General features: G+C 54.5%; 1 protein-coding gene across 1 annotated transcript in view; it reads right to left on the reverse strand.

Annotated features, from left to right (window-relative positions):
* GLB1L3 (galactosidase beta 1 like 3) overlaps positions 1-17080 on the reverse strand; it is a 47110-nt gene extending 30030 nt beyond the window's left edge. Inside the window, exons 1-9 of the mRNA XM_065944706.1 lie at positions 17028-17080; positions 15526-15719; positions 14688-15372; positions 14340-14552; positions 4120-4188; positions 3581-3676; positions 2922-3030; positions 1957-2049; positions 614-695 (exon numbers count right to left, since the gene is read on the reverse strand). Of these exons, the coding sequence (XP_065800778.1) occupies positions 614-695; positions 1957-2049; positions 2922-3030; positions 3581-3676; positions 4120-4188; positions 14340-14552; positions 14688-15372; positions 15526-15719; positions 17028-17080 (1594 nt within the window). The remainder of the gene's footprint in view (positions 1-613; positions 696-1956; positions 2050-2921; positions 3031-3580; positions 3677-4119; positions 4189-14339; positions 14553-14687; positions 15373-15525; positions 15720-17027) is intronic.
* Between the last annotated feature and the right edge of the window lie 217 nt (positions 17081-17297).

A 17297-nucleotide genomic window follows, 5' to 3' on the forward strand; every position in this document is an offset into this window, starting at 1 on the left:
ACATCTGACCCCGAGTTCTCACCAGGGCAACATCACACCCGGGTCCAGCCCTGACCCCGAGTCCTCACCAGGGGACATCACGCCCGGGTCCACCACTGACCCCGAGTCCTCACCAGGGGACATCACGCCCGAGTCCACTTCTGACCCCGAGTCCTCACCAGGGGACATCACGCCCGAGTCCACGTCTGACCCCGAGTCCTCACCAGGGCAACATCACACCTGGGTCCAGCCCTGACCCCGAGTCCTCACCGGCGACATCATCCCCGGGTCCATGTCTGACCACGAGTCCTCACCAGGGGATATTACGCCCAGGTCCACGTCTGACCCTGAGTCCTCACCAGGGGACATCATCCCCGGGTCCATGTCTGACCCCGAGTCCTCACCAGGGGACATCACCCCTGGGTCCAGCCCTGACCCCGAGTCCTCACCAGGTGACATCACACCCGGGTCCACCCTTGACCCTGAGTCCTCACCAGGGTGACATCACCCGCGGCCTGACGTCCGGGCCCTTGGGGTCAGGTGTGGTGTGCGCTTGCCCCTGCTGAGGCTCCTTCAGGAGTCAGAGGTCTTGCCACAGCCTACTCTCTCCCCTAAAACAAGTCTGAGTTCCTACCTCCCTTTGTGTGTCCCCTCGTCACTTCCTCTGTGCTGTCTGCGGTCAGGAGCAGCCCTCCAATGCCTCTCTGCAACAGGGCCTGTGGAAAGAGTTGGACAGGATGAAATCACCCCCTTGTTTTCCTTGAAAGAGGGAAATACAAAGAAAGCAGGAGACAAATATGCCGGGGCTCAGACAGCAGCATGGGCGCTAGACAGGAAGGCCCGCGTCAACATTCTGCCCCGGACTGCTCCGCAGCTGGGGCCTGGGTGCTCCGGCCAGCCTGTGGTCTTCCTAGGGGTGGGCACATGGAGGGGGTGGGCCCGGCTACCCTGTAGCTGTGGCTCAAATGAAGAGGTCAGAGCTGAGTTCACCAGGGAATGGGGGTTCCTACATCCGGGGAGAATCAGAGAGATGTGGAGAGATAGACACGTGGGTGAGAGATACATAGATGGACTGATAGATAATAGATAAATGACAGATGTATAGACAGATGATATAAAGGTAGATAGATGAGGTAAATGATAGATCTATAGATAACTGACATACAGGTAGAAAGACAACAGACACACAGACAGATGATGCACAGGTGGCTGACAGCGGGAGGAGCAGACAGGAAGTGAGCCATCACTAGACGTGCAGACCCAGGTAGACTGACAGAGGGACAGGGGAGCCTTGGGAAGGGCGGGGCTGTGAGGCCCGAGAGAGGTGAGCGTCGCAAACCCGGGTCCTGTCTGGACTGAGGGACGCCCACCCTCCCGGGGAGGTGGGGCAGGGTCCCATCTGGAAGCCACGGGCACTCAGGGAACACGGAGCAGACAGACGCCCCGGCCGAGGAGCCTGTCTGTGCGTCCTGGGCTCACCGAGCCAGCCTGGAGCCCACAGCGAGTTGACGGACAGTCTACAGATCCAGGAATCAGAATCTCACTGAATGAGACGGAAGTGGGGGGCCAGGGGCGACATCGGCTGCAGGGGCTCCCCCACTGCGCCCGCCCGAGGTGGGCAAGACACGTGGGACCCCGCCTTCCACTCACGCCCTGGTTGCTTCCTGCAGGCTGGGGGCCCGGGGCCTCACCCCGGGAAGAGCACCGGGACCGCGGGTGACCCCGACCTGAGATGCCCCCCGACGGCAAAGACGGCGCAAGAGAGGGTGACCCCCAACGCCCCCCGCCCCGGCTCCGACGGGAACCGTGAGCCAGAGACGGCGGGCGAGGAGCCGCACAGTCACCCGCCAGTGCCGCCCCGGCCTCCCCGGCCGCCCTGACCGCGCGCGGTCACACACGTGCGGATTCACACGGACGCTGGACCGCAGCCCCGGGCGGACGGTGGGCGCCCGGACCGGAGGACGGCAGACGGCTCACCTGCAGCAGGTAGGGCATGTAGGCCTTGTCCTTGTAGAAGGAGCCGTACTCGTTCTCCACCTGCACCGCGATGATGGGGCCTCCCCTGCGGTACTGGGACGGGACGGCAGGCCGGCTGTGAGGCCCCCGAGCCCGGTCCGGGAGCCGCTCAGTCACCGGCCCCAAACCGCGGCCCGCTGGCGTCCTGTCTCCGGTCTCAGGGCCTCCTCCTTGGTCCACCTGCTCGGGAGGCTGGGCTCCGTGCTGGCCCCTCCCCTCCTGCGCCCCATCCTCCCCCGCCAGACGCTGACTCCCATCACCATGGAAACCACCCAGAGAGAGCCGGAGGGGGCCCTGGCTCCACCCGCAAGGCCCCTCCCCCCGGCCAGGGGCCCCAGCCCCTGAGTGGCCAGGTCGCCCTCCCGGTGTCTGTTTCTCCCTTGCACCCACTCCTCAGAGCTTCCCGTCGGCTGCTGAGCCATGGACGGGGCCCCGGACGTGCCAGCACACCGCCTTCAAGGTTGAAGGTGATCTCACTGCCGTCCACTCTGAGCCTCTGCTCCCTGAAGCCCAGCCCACCGCGGGCAGAGTGGCGGCCGCCCCGCTCCAGCCCTGCAGCTCTGCCGGGCGACCCCCAGCCGCCCCAGTGAGGGGCACAGCTCAACTCCTGAGCTGCAGCCGGGAAGCTGGCTCGCCCCGCCTCCTCCCCTGCCCAGGAGCCCAGACCCCCGCGGGTTACGGTTAGGGTTAAGGTTAAGTTAGGTCTGGAGTTCCTGCCCGTAGGCAGTTCCTGCCCGTAGGCAGTTCTGGAACACAAGGCGGGACTCTGGCACGCCACCCCCACACCCGCGAAACCCTAGAAAGGGCAAGGCGGGGCGGCAGTCTGGAGTTCCCGCTGCGGGCTGTCAGCTCCCTTCTCTGCGGACACTAGCCGGACGCCGTGGTCCTGCAGCAGAGGATCACGGGACGCAGCCATCTGTCCTCACCTGGAGCGGAGCCACCCTGGGGATCAGATGGTCGAAGTACTTGTTCACGGCATTCACAAAGCTGCGGTTGGTGGTCCTCAGCTGCGACATGGGGTCCTGCAGTAACCAGCTGGGGTGTGGGGGGCAGGCTCAGCAGGCAGGAGGGGGTCCCAGGTCCACCCCCACGTCCAGGGCCCCAGGAGCTTTCGGGCCGTTCAGGAGGGGCCGCACGCCCGTGTCCTAAGGACAGGCGTTGTGAGCATCTGTGAACACTCTCCTGCCTTCTTTGTCAATTTATGAAAGGCCTGTGCTGTGAGCAGAGCACAGGCTTAGGGACAGAGCTAGCTCTCCTCTGAGGCCTAGGAGCTCGACAGAGAGGAGCCGACCACAGGAACGAAGCAGCCCCAGGTCACCTGCAGGGTGTGGGTCCAGCTCCTGAGCCAGGCTGCAGACACGCCTGTCCCAGAGGGCAAAGCCTCCACTGACCAGGAGGCAGACTGTCCACCGGGGGAAGCGTGGACCCACGAGGATCCCGCCAGCTCCAGGGATAACAAAAGAGCATCACCACCTGCGTTGCTGTGACGACAATGAGACCCAAAACCGGCGCCATTGTCCTCGGACTGGACCAAAGGGTCAGCAGAGCTCCACCAAGGCCACAGCTCCAGGCCGGCCCCGCTCACCTGGGCAGGCCCCCGAGGTCCATCTCGCTGCAGATGTAGGGGCCTGGACGCAGGATCACCCACAGCCCCACCTCCTCCGCCAGCAGGATGAAGGCCCTGGGGGTCGGGGTCACCGAGTCTCAGGGCTTGGAGCTCAGTGCCCCCTCCTCTCGCCGGACCGGCCCTCCCCTGGGGGGGCTGGGGACGCTGAGGGCAGGACACGCCCCCCCCGGGGTCACCGCCGAGCCCCCAGCCTGGGACATCGGCCCGGCCACTCTGGGGCACAAGGAGAAGAAAGAGCCTCACCCGGGGCACAGAGTCCTGACCAAGGGCCTGACCCGAGGCCCCCAGCCCAGCGGGGACCACCCTGCAGAGCCGGGCACCTGGGGAGAGGCCTCAGACTGGGCTCGGGGGGCAGACCCTGCCCGGGGGTGGCAGGGTCATGACAGAGGGCGTGGGGCCCGGCACAGGCTCCCCCCGCGGCCCCCTCTGCCCGGGATGCCCCGTGGGTCCTCGCCCCTCAGGCCCCCGGCCCCACCCGGCCGGGTCACAGAACCTACTCCAGGTCCAGGTTCCCGGAGAAGTCGAATGTGCCTCTCTGCGGCTCGTGGAGGTTCCACGGGACGTAGCTGTGGCAGGGAAGAGGGAAGTACAAAGAGCATGCTTTTATTTCTTTCCTCCAAACTGCCAGGTCAGTCCCAAGCCCTGAGGGAGCTCTACTGTGGAAAAAGCTGAAGTTCCCACTGGTACGTAAACCTTGTCACACACACACACAGTGGTTATTTTCAGTAGGTCCTTTCTCTGTTATCCACTTGTGTTCTAAGCTGCCAAAATCCTATGATTCTAAACTCCTTGAATTTATCCATAAATTATCCCACTCACCATCCTATCCTTTGTCATATCTATTAGAAAATTCAAAGTAAAAACCGTAAGTGTCTACATATACCTACCAAATATTGCTAAACATTAATCAAAATAACAACAGAGGCGGGGTTTCTATGAGGCTAACAGAGATAAAAGAAGGTACCGCGTTCAGCCTTTGCAGGAAGCACCCTGTCAGGACCTTCCCCTGGGGCTGAGGCTGAAGGGCCGAGACACACGTAGCATGCTTGCTACACGCTGTGTGCACTGGGGGACGTGCTTCCTGTGTGCCAGCGGCGCAGGTTCTAGCTCTGTGCCCTCAGCTCAAGCCTCTCCTCAGCCCGACGGCTCCCGCTCCCCGGGTCTGCAGAGGGCAGGCTTTCAGGAGTGCATGTGTTGCCTCAGGGCTTCCCGGGTGGCTCAGCGGTAAAGAGTGGCCCTCAAGTACAGGAAATGCAGGCTCAGTCTCCGGGTCAGGAAGATCCCCTGGGGAAGGGCATGGCAGCCCACTCCAGGGTTCTTGCCTGGAGAAGCCCATGGACAGAGGAGCCTGGCGGGCCTCAGACCATATGGAGAGATGGACACAGGAATCGGACACAACCAGCGACTAAAACAACAGCACCGCTGTGTTACAGCCTTTCATGCTGTTCCTGGGGCTCTCAAGGCAAGGACGCCGGAGTGGGCGCCTTTCCCTTCTCCACTGCTTTCTCAGAACGCGCCATCTTCCTTCCCCAAGATGGTGGAGCAGAAGGACGTGCGCTCATCGCCTTCTGCGACAACTCCAAAATTACAGCTTGCTGCCGAACAACTGTCAACAGAAGGTTGGATCCCACCAAAAAAAGGTACCCCACATCCAAGGGCAAAGGAGAAGCCCCAGCAAGACGGTAGGAGGGGCAAATGTGCATTTAGAATCAAACCCCATCCCGCCAGAGATGCTCGGAAGGCTCAAACAAACCTTGTGTGCCCCAGGACCCAGAGACCCCGCAGAGACCAAGCCAGAACTGTGTCTGAGCGTCTCCGGCGGAGGTCCGGGTCAGCAGGGGCCTGCCACAGGGGCAGGGGCTCTGGGTGCAGCAGACCTGGGTGTGCCATGAGCCCTCGTGGAGGAGGTCGCCATTAACCCCACCACAAAGCTGCCAGAAGCCAGAGGACTGGGAAACAGACTCCTGGAGGCACAGACAGAACCTCGTGCACCAGGACCCAGGAGAAAGGAGCAGTGAGCCCACAGGAGACTGACCCAGACTTGCCCGGGAGTGTCCAGGGGTCTCCGGTGGAGGCGTGGGTCGGCGGTGGCCTGCTGCAGGGTCGGGGACGCTCAGTACAGCAGTGCACGCCTGGGACCTTTTGAAGGAGGTCGCCATTATCCTCATTACCTCCACCATAGTTTGGCCCCAGGTAAATAACAAGGAGGGAACACAGCCCAGTCATCAACAGAAAATTGGATTTAAGATTTGCTGAGCACGGCCCCGCCCATCAGAACAAGACCCAGTTTCCCCCTCAGTCAGTCCCCCCATCAGGAAGCTTCCATGACCCTCTTATCCTCCTCCCTCAGAGGGCACACAGAATGAACACCACAATCACAGAAAACTAACCCATCTGATCGCATGGACCACAGCCTTGTCTAACTCAATGAAACTCTGAGCCATGCCATGTGGGGCCACCCAAGACAGACGGGTCATGGTGGAGAGTTCTGACAAAACATGGTCCACTGGAGAAGGGAATGGCAAACCACTTCCATATTCTTTCCTTGAGAACGCCATGAACTGTATGAAAAGGCAAAAAAATAGGACACTGAAAGATGAACTCCCCAGGTCAGTAGGTGCCCAATATGCTACTGGAGATCAGTGGAGAAATAGCTCCATGAGGAATGAAGAGATGGAGCCAAAGCAAAAACAACACACAGTTGTGGTTATGACTGGTGATGGAAGTAAAGTCCGATGCTGCAAAGACCAATATTGCATAGGAACCTTGAATGTTAGGTCCATGACCAAAGCAAATTGAAAGTGATCAAACATGAGATGGCAAGAGTGAACATCAACATTTTAGGAATCAGTGAACTAAGATGGACTAGAATGAATAAATTTAACTCAGATAACCATTATATCTACTACAGTGGGCAAGAATCCTTCAGAAGAAATGGAGTAGCCATCATAGTCAACAAAGAGTCTGAAATGCAGTAGCTGGATGCAATCTCAAAAACGACAAAATGATCTCTGTTCATTTCCAAGGCAAGCCATTCAATATCACGGTAATCCAAGTCTATGCCCCAACCGGTAATGCTGAAGAAGCTGAAGTTGAATGGTTCTATGAATACCTACAAGACCTTCTAGAACTCACACCCAAAAACGATATCCTTTTCATTACAGGTGACTGGAATGCAAAGTGGGAAGTCAAGAAACACCTGGAGTAACAGGCAAATTTGGCCTTGGAGTACAAAACGAAGGTCAAAAACTAACAGAGTTTTGCCAAGAGAACACACTGGTCATAGCAAACACCCTCTTCCAACAACACAAGAGAAGACTCTACACATGGACATCACCAGATGGTCAATACCAAAATCAGATTGATTATATTCTTTGCAGCCAAAGATGGAGAAGCAAGCTCTATACAGTCAGCAAATACAAGACTGGGAGCTGACTATGGCTCAGATCATGAACTCGTTATTGCCAAATTCAGACTTAAATTGAAGAAGGTAGGGAAAACCACTGGACCATTCAGGTATGACCTAAATCAAATCCTTTACAATTATAGAGTGGAAATGACAAATAGATTCAAGGGATTAGATCTAATAGACAGAGACCCTGAAGAACTATGGATGGAGGTTCATGACATGTACAGGAGGCAGTGATCAAGACCATTCCCAAGAAAAAGAAATGCAAAAAGGAAAAATGGTTCTCTGATGAGGCCTTACAAGTAGCTGTGAAAAGAGAAGCAAAAGGCAAAGGAGAAAAGGAAGGATATACCCATTTGAATGCAGAGTTTGAAAGAATAGCAAGGAGAGATAAGAGAGCCTTCCTCAGTGATCAATGCAAAGAAAGAGAGGAAAACAATAAAATGGGAAAAACTAGAGATCTCTTCAAGAAAATTAGAGATACCAAGGGAATATTTCATGCAAAGATGGGCACAATAAAGGACAGATATGGTATGGACCTAACAGAAGCAGAAGATATTAAGAAGAAGTGGGAAGAATACATAGAAGAACTATACAAAGAAGATCTTCATGACACAGATAACCATGATGGTGTGATCACTCATCTAGAGCCAGACATCCTGGGGTGCAAAGTCAAATGAGCCTTAGGAATCATCACTATGAACAAAGCTAGTGGAGGTGATGGGATTCCAGCTGAGTCTTTTCAAATCCTAAAAGATGATGCTGTGAAAGTGCTGCACTCAATATGCCAACAAATTTGGAAAACTCAGCAGAGGCCACAGGATTGGAGGTCAGTTTTCATCCCAATCCCAAAGAAAGGCAATGCCAAAGAATCTCCAACTACCACACAATTGCATTCATCTCACACACAAGCAAAGTAATGCTCAAAATTCTCCAAGGGAGGCTTCAATATTAGGTGGACTGTGAACTTCCAGATGTTCAAGCTGGATTAAGAAAAGACAGAGGAACCAGAGATCAAATTGCCAACATGCGTTGGATCATTGAAAAAGCAAGAGAGTTCCAGAAAAACATCTACTTCTGTTTTATTGATTATGCCAAAGTCTTTGATTGTGTGGATCACAACAAATTGTGGAAAATCCTTAGAGAGATGGAAATACCAGACCATCTGACCTGCCTCCTGAGAAATCTGTATGCAGGTCAGGAAGCAACAGTTAAAACTGGACATGGAACAACAGACTGGTTCCAAATAGGAAAAGGAGTATGTCAAGGCTGTATATTGTCACCCTGGTTATTTAACTTATATGCAGAGTACATCATGAGAAATGCTGGGCTGGATGAAGCACAAGCTGGAATTAATATTGCTTGGAGGAATATCAATAACCTAAGATATGCAGATGACACCACCCTTATGGCCGAAAATGAGGAACTAACAAGCCTCTTGATGAAAGTGAAAGAGGAGAGTGAAAAAGTTGGCTTAAAATTCAATATTCAGAAAACTAAGATCATGGCATCTGGTCCCATCACCTCCTGGCAAATAGATGGGGAAACAATGGAAACAGTGACAGACTTTATTTTGGGGAGCTCCAAAATCAGTGCAGATGGTGACTGCAGCCATGAAATTAAAAGACTCTTGCTCCTGGGAAGAAAAGTTATGACCAACCTAGACAACATATGAAAAAGCAGAGACATTACTTTGCCAACAAAGGTCCATCTAGTCAAAGCTATGGTTTTTCCAGTAGTCATGTATGGATGTGAGAGTTGGACTATAAAGAAAGCTGAGCGCCGAAGAATTGATGCTTTTGAACTGTGGTGTTGGAGATAACTCTTGAGAGTCCCTTGGACTGCAAGGAGATCCAACCAGTCCATCCTAAAGGAAATCAGTCCTGAATATTCATTGGAAGGACTGATGCTGAAGCTGAAACTCTAATACTTTGGCCACCTGATGCGAAGAGCTGACTCATTGGAAAAGACCCTGATGCTGGGAAAGATTGAAGGTGGGAGGAAAAGGGGATGACAGAGGATGAGATGGTTGGATGGCATCACTGACTCGATGGACATGGGTTTGTGTAAACTCCAGGAGCTGGTGATGGACAGGGAGGCCTGGCGTGCAGCAGAGCCTGGGGTCACAAAGAGTCGGACATGACTGAGTGACTGAACTGAGCTCCATCATTACCCGGCTGACTTGGGTGCCCCTACATGGCATGGCTCATAGTTTCATTGAGTTAGACAAGGCTGTGGTCCATGTGATCAGTTTGGTGAGTCTTCTGTGACTGTGGTTTTCTTTCTGTTTGCCCTCTGATGGGTAAGAATAAGAAGCTTATGGAAGCTTCCTGATGGGAGAGACTGACTGAGGGGAAACTGGGTCTTGTTCTGATGGGCGGGGCCGTGCTCAGTAAATTTTTAGTCCAGTCTTCTGTTGATGCGCGAGGCTGTGCTCCTTCCCTGTTGTTTGGCCTGAGGCCGGAGCCTCCTGGACACCCACAGGCAAGTCTGGCTCCGTCTCCTGTGGGGTCACTGCTCCTTTCTCCTGGGTCCTGGTGGGCACAAGGATTCGTTCGTGCCCTCTGAGAGTCTGTTTCCCTGTCCTGTGGAAATTCTGTAATCAAATCCCACTGGCCTCCAAAGTCAAATTCCCCGGGGAGTCTCAGTCCCTTCGCCAGATTCCCCAGGTTGGGAAGTCTGCTGTGGGCCCTAGAACTTTCTTAACAGTGTGAGAATTTCTTTGGTATAATTGGGCTTCCCTGGTGGCTCAGCTGGTGAAGAATCCGCCTGCAATGTGGGAGACCTGGGTTCCATCCCTGGATTGGGAAGGTGCCCTGGAGAAGGGAACGGCTTCCCACTCCAGTATTCTGGCCTGGAGAATTCCATGGACCGTACAGTCCGTGGGGCCACAAACAGTTGGATAGACTGAGTGACTTTCACATGCACAATTGTTCTGCAGTTTGTGAGTTGTCTGCTCGGCGGCTCTATGGCGGGTGGGGCTAACGGCAAAAGAGGGGGTCCTCCATGGAGAAGGTCCTCCAAGGACTGAACTGAAGAGATGGCAGAACCGACTATATTTCAAGATCTCCTGTTGTGAGAAGGAATGAAAAATTGGTTTGTTCAAGACTAAATATGCCTGGAAAAGTTTATACCTAGACATTGAGAGAATAGAATGAAAAAGTTCTGCTAAACGATGCTTACAAGTGATTTAAAGAAAACTTCTAAAAAGAGTTGAACAGAAATATGGGAAAAGATATACATGAGGAAGAATTATGTCTAGCACTCTTAAATAGCAGGCAAAATGGATTTTAAGGCAAAGAAAACCCCCTCACAAATAGATGTAGAGAGGCATCAAGTAGTAATAAAAGGAATAAAGCCTCAATAAGATGTGATGATCACGGCATTGCGGGCTCTGAATACACAGCCTCAGGGAGAAGGTTACTGAACCAGAGGGGAAAAGGGTCCATCCACAGCAACAGTGGAAAGAGTTAAAATATTTCTCTACAAGATGAAGACAACAACAGCAAAAAAAAAAATTAAAATGGTAAGAATGCAGATTGAACAGCACAGCTGAAAGACTGAATCTCAAACACAGAGCGCAGTTGCTGACTATGTGGAACACGCACCTAAAACCACAAACTCTAGGTGCGGCTGTAAAGCACAAAGCAAATCTCAACAAACTCCAAAACCGACCCTTAGTCTGTGACCCCAAGCCAAGTGCAGCTCAATTAGAGATTTATAGAGAGAGGATCAATAAATCGACAAGTTACTTCTTTGAAAAGACTTAAAGTTTACACAAGATTCAGGGGGGAAAAAAGTCCCCAAAACTCTGGATGATGTATAATTTCAAAGAAAGAATTTTTTAAGTCCCAGTCAATCTGAAAGAAGAAAAGTTAAGGGAAAAAGAGTATAGAATAAAACAGGAAACATTTTAGAATAGAAAAGTGAAAGTCACTCAGTCCTGGCCGACTCTTTGTCACCCCATGGACTGTACCATCCATAGAATTCTCCAGGCCAGAATACAGGAGTGGATAGTTGTTCCCTTCTCCATGGGATCTGCCCAACCCAGGGATTGAACCCAGGTCTCCCACATTGCAGGTGATTCTTTACCAGCTGAGCCACAAGGGAAGCCCAAGAACACTGGAGTGGGTAGCCCATCCCTTCTCCAGGGGATCTTCCTGACCCAGGAATCGAACTGGGGTCTCCTGCATTGCAGGTGGATTCTTTACCAGCTGAGCTATGAGGAAAGCCCTTTAGAAGCATGAATTAAATAATAACTATTCAAGAAAGTTATACTGTCCCTAAAGCCTTTACCACACAACCACAAAAGATAGTAGTCACAGAGTTTTACAAGTGACTTTTAAGAAACATTCAAGGTAAAAATACTTCTTTTGCAAAATATTTTCAGTGAATAGAAAAAGAAGATAAAGTCAGCTCACAAGTGTATTATAAGATTGATTTAGAAACTGAGCAAGACAGAAATAAAATTTTAAGTCATTTAGTTATCATCATAAAGGTACATCGCTGAAACAAAACACTAGCAAATCCAGTTCAGCAATCTGCATGTGGCTGCCCACAGCTGCATGTCTCATAACCAAGTAGGATTCGTCCCAGGGCCATGGATGGGCTAAACATCAGGAAACTTTTCGATGTAATTTACTGCTTTAACACAGTCCCCTGGTGGCTCAGATGCTAAAGAGTCTGGCTGCATTGCAGGAGACCTGGGTTGATCCCTGGGTCGGGAAAATCCCTGGAGAAGGGAATGGCTACCCACTCCAGTATTCTTGCCTGGAGAAGCCCATGGACAGAGGAGCCTGGGGCGGGCTACCGTCCGTGGGGTTGCATAGAGTCGGACATGACTGAGCGACTAACACTACTGGTCTAACAGAAGAGTGAAGAAAAACTGTATCATCCGTTCAGCAGATGCAGAAAGACCTCAGCAGAACTCAGCAATGCTTCGTGATTGAAGTATCTGCAGATGGGATGAGCCAGTTACCAGTTTACTGACCCCAGAGTCCAGCCCACCCTGCAGGTCAGGTTGGTGCGGAGCAGCCCTGGCCCCTCAGTGAGTGCGATGCTTAGCTCTGCCACAAGGGGGCGGCGGGGACACTCGGGTGCAAAGGGCCTCTGCTCTGGGTCCAGCTGGGACCGGTCAGTGGCATGGGGACACGCTGAGGTCCCTGCTCCACCCAAAGGTCGATGCAGGATGAGTATCATCCGGAATGACCGGTGGAGGCTTAACCAGAGCGGGCAAGCAGGTGGAAATCCTTTGGAATGAATGTGACGAATAGTCACCGATGTAGACCTTGAGTTACGTGCCCCAGGGTATCCGCTACCATGTCTCCGCTCTTTCCTTCTACATATGGTAAATCCCAGATTCTCGGGATTTCCCTCACTTTTTCTTGACGTTACCAAACAAAACCCCACAGCCTGACCATGAAAACAACAGACCGTTCGAATTGCTGGTGACATACATATCATCAAGAAATAGAAAAATAAAGTTTAGCACTGGGGGTCCACTGGTTAAGACTCTGGGCTCCCGATGCAGGGGGCACAGCGTCAGGTCTGGTGGGCAGTAAGATCCCACACGCCCCAGAGCACGGCCAAGAAAAGGCGTTTTTAATTAAACGAGTAGAAATAAAGTTGAATAGCTATTTAGGGATCGCTGACCTAAATAACCTACAATAACTCATTCGGTTAGTCCCTGTTCCAACAATTAGAAGATTTTAGCTGGAGGGTAATTATGTTTAAGAAGATAATATAGGAAATAAATTTAGGTTACCGTCATTTTGAAGAGATAAGAAAAGCAGAAAACTACACTCTGCATCATAAAATGATGAAATACTCTGTCAAGGGCACTTGGACTTGATAACAAAACCTCACAGGAAGGGGTGCGAAGTTCCAGGCAGGTAACCCCGCTGCGCAAGCCGGTTCCAGTCCTGAGGGGCCGCAGGGCTGCGGGGCCTCCAGCAGGCCCTCCACGGCCACCAACGACGCTCCCCTCCCCGGGCCCCTCTTCCCAGGGCGGGGAACACGGCGCCCATGTCCTGGGGGAGGGGGCTCTGGGCTCTGGGCAGGGTCGCTCCACGGGAGGGCCTCCCTGCCGGCGACCCTCGCTCGGCACCTGTTCCCGGAGCTCCCACACGGCCGTTCTGGACTTTCGCTCTCGACTCACCGTCACCCCACCATCATCAGCTCCTGCTTTACTCAGCTTCAAGACATTTCTGGAAACGGTCCTTTATGAAAGAACCGCCACTGTTCCTCTTTCAAATATGGCTTTTACTTGGGACGTGGATTTTTTTCCACCAGCCAGGTGCCTGCAGGCAGGAACCTCTGCTCCACCGCTTCGGAGGCAGCCTTGCTCCCCGTGGGATGTGGCAGCTCTCTGGGCAAAACTGACCCTGGCAGCTGGCTGGCAGAACCCTCAGGGTAGGGACCGTACACCCACAGTTGTCAGGACCACGTAAGGCCACGAAGATGCATAGAAATCCCGTCGTCGTCAGTACACGTTACCACGTCACCTCTCAACACACAATCAGGTTAAACATCACGCTGACTAAGCCGAGCCTGCATTTCTCTATGACACCACCACTGGGGACATATACGGGCCGGCACTATGACAGGCCTTTTTCTCATAGGCAATCGTAAGAGGCAAACTTCCCTGGGTCGGGAGGATCCCCTGGAGAAGGAAATGGCAACCCACCCCATGATTGTTGCCTGGAGAATCCCATGGACAGAGAAGCCCGATGGGCTACAGGCCACGGGGTCGCAAGAGTCAGACATGAGTGAGCCGTTGAGCACGCACACTCATTCCTCTACGTGCTCATTTCACAGACATAAAAGCTGTTGTTAAAACAACATGCATGTAGAGGGGAAGGGATAGTTAAGGACTTTGGGAAGGTCACGTACAGACCGCTGCGTTTACAATGGATGACCAACAGGGCCCTGCCGTACAGCACCGGGAGCTCTGCTGCCTGTCCCGCGGATGGCTGTCACCGCCTGGACGGGAGGCGAGTTTCGGGGAGAATGGACACAGGGGTAGGTATGGCCGCGTCCCTTCACCGAAACTATCGCAGCAGAGTCAATCAGCCATACCCCAGGGCAAAGGTATTTGGTGTTTAAAAAAACAAAACAAGCCTTTACCTAGAAGTCTACTCTGAGCATCTGTCCTAAAGCAGCTCTCCTGAAGGGCCCGGGGCCTCCTACCGGGAAGGCTCCTGAGCGAAGCGGGGCCGCCTTCCCGCTCCCCGTGACCCCACCGCGGACGGGCCGCGCAGCCCCGCGCCCCGGAGGCCCGCCCCGCAGCCGCGCCCGCGCCGCGCTCACGTGGTGACGGTGTTGAAGCCGCAGGCCCGCAGCTTGAGCAGCCGGTCTCTCCAGGAGGCCCGGGGCACTCGGAAGTAGTGGACGGAGCCGCCGAGGATGAGGAACTCGTGGCCCTCCAGCGTGAAGTAGGGGTTCCGCGCGGCTCGCTCCTCAGTCTGAATCCCCCGCGAGCGGTTCTTCAGCTGGCGCGGCGTCAGGTGCGACCAGTCAAACCTGCTGGGGGCCCAGAGGAAGAGGTGGGGTGGCGAGAGCGAGGCTTCGGGGAGCGCCCGGAGCAGGCGTCGGCAGCTTCCAGGGCAGCTTCAGCCCGGAAGGGAGACGGGCCGCCGCCCCGCCGCCCAGGCAGACCTGCGCGGGTTCGGGTGCGGCTTTCTGGGCTCGAATATAAAGTTATTTCTGCGTTTCGCCGGAGGAGCAAGACCCGATGAGACAAGTGGCAGGAGAAGGACGCAGAAGACTCTTCTCCAGGAGAGACGCGGGCTGAAAGCACAAGGAAACCGCCGTGACCCCGGCAGGCGGGGGAGGCGCCGAGGGACCCCGGAGCGCGGGACCGGGTCTCCGTGCTGAGCCAGGGCCGCCGGGGCCGTCGCGCCGCCCGCCTCATTCTGCGCAGGGGCCGCCTGTGGACTGTGCCTCCTAGAGGCCTGCGGCCACGAGCGGGGCAGGAGGGGCGCCGGGGAGGGGTCCCGGGGACGCGGAGGAGGGGACGGGGCCGCCCTTCTTCCCGGGGGTGCTCGCGGAGGCCGCGCTGGGGGACTGCCGCCCCGGGCAGCCTCAGGGCCCGCGAGGCCGCCTGCCCCGGGCGAGGGCCCCAGGCTGACCGCGGACAGACGGCGGGAGGTCTCGGAGGCTCCGGGAGGAGGACGGGAGAGGCGGGGGGTCTCAGGGAACCCGCGCCTGGAGGGCCCATGGGCTGCGGGATGGGGGGCCTTCACCTGGAGCGCGGCAGGGAGCCCATCCCCGCGAGGGAAGGCGCCCGGGTCCCCCGACGCCGGGACGAAGCGGAGGGAACACTGCGACGGACGCCTCTCCGCTGCGGGAAGGAACCAACCGGAGGGTTAGGGTCATCGCCCCGAGCTTGAGTTCCAGCAGCATCTGGGACTGCAGGGCGTGAGGAGAACCCGAGGGCGGCCGCGGAGGGCAGGCGGTCAGCGCGCCCCTTGGCTCCAGGTCCACTGCCGCAGACGCTGGGCAAGGAGGAACCCGGGCGCGTGCGCCCCTGGGGAGGCGTCTCCCCAGCCCGCCGCAGGAGACGGGGAGAGCCACAGAGCGGGGCACAGAGGGACGCCGGTGGACGGAGAGTGCACCCAGTGTCTGCGGCGCGGGTCAGCGGGGGCCTCGCTGCTGGGCACCAGGGCCCGCGGCGTCTCCTGCGGGAGGCTGCAGGCCGACCGTCAAGCCGGGTATCAGTTCCAAGGAGGCTGCCTGGAGCACGGCGGAGGCGAGGTGAGAAATAGGTCATCGAGGAGCCGGGGATCCCAGGAGGAGCACCCGAGCCGTTCTCCTGGTCTCCTGGTCTCGGCGAGGACATGAAGGGATTTTAGGAGAATTTCCAGGTGAAATGGGGAACTTCTGGTAATTGACTGATGAAGCAGGTGCTTCAGAGAGAGGAGGCAGACAGCCCCTGTGCTGGCGGCCCAGGCGAGCCGGGTAGACAGTGGGGACGTCTCCTGAGACCAGAAACGCAGGTCGGGGTAGAGATTTGAACGCAGAGAGGAGCGCTGAGCCCTGTCTGGAACACCTGGATGTGACCTCCCGGGATGAGAATCTCTTTTCAGGGACTGGAAAATCAGACAGTCCTCTGGTCTTTTCTCCCTGAAGCCCTTGCTTTTCCTCTGCCACTGGAAACAGCAGAGCTCGTGGCACCAGATCAAAATCAAGTCTAGAGCTTTCAGGGAGTGTTGTGTGTGTTTGTTATTCTTGTCTTGCTCATTACAGGTACCTGTCCATCCTTGAGACCCGACCTCCCTGAGAATTTTGTGCAATGTCCCTCTCTCTCTCATTCTTAGGTTGGCTACAAGGAGATGCCTTGACTTTCTTAAACACAGAAGCGCAATGCTTCATTTCTTTGATTATACTGCTTTATCAATTTGGTTTTACAGCCACAGAACTGTTATCTTTTTTATCAGGACTTTTAAAACTATTCTAGGGTCTGTGACTTTCCATGTACAATTTAGAAAAAGCTTGTCTATTTCTACCAAAAGCCATGCTGACATTTTGATGGGAATTGCATTAGACCTTCCCCCTCCCTTAGGAAGATTTAGCATCTTCACTGTGTTGGGTCTTCAAATCTATGAACATGCTGTGTTTCTGTATTCACTTGGGTCTTCTCTCACTTTGGTGGGGGAGCTTACTTCATAGCTCAGACATTAATGAATCTGGCTGAAATGCGAGAGACCTGAGTTCAATCCCTGGTTGGGAAGATTCCAGTATTCTGGCCTGGAGAATTCGGTGGACTGTATAGTCCATGGGGTCAAAAAGAGTGGGACATGACTGAGCAACTTTCATTTTTTTGATCAGAATTTTGTGTTTTTTCAGCGTACAGAGCCTATGCATATTTTTTAGCTGTATACTTCGGTGTTTCATTTTTGGGGGGCTATTTTAAAATCACTTATTTACTTTTGGTGATGCTGGGTCTTTGTTGCTGCACAGACTTTTCTCTAGTTGCAGCGCTGAGGGGCTGCTCACCAGCCATGGCGTGCAGGCTTCTCATTGCCGTGGGTTCTCTTATTGTGGCGCATGGGCTCTGGGGCCCTCGGGCTTCAGGACTCGTGGCTCCGGGTATAGTCGCTTCAGGGCATGTGGGATATTCCCTGACCTGGGCCTGAACCAGTATCCCTGGCATTGGCAGGTGGATTCTTTAGCACTGAGCCCCCAGGGAAGCCCCTCTTTTGAGCTATTTTAAATGGTATGGTATTTTCAAGTTCAGTTTCAGCAAGTTCATTGTTAGCATAGAGA

Source organism: Muntiacus reevesi, chromosome 9, assembly GCF_963930625.1.
Source record: "Muntiacus reevesi chromosome 9, mMunRee1.1, whole genome shotgun sequence".
NCBI lineage: Eukaryota > Metazoa > Chordata > Mammalia > Artiodactyla > Cervidae > Muntiacus > Muntiacus reevesi.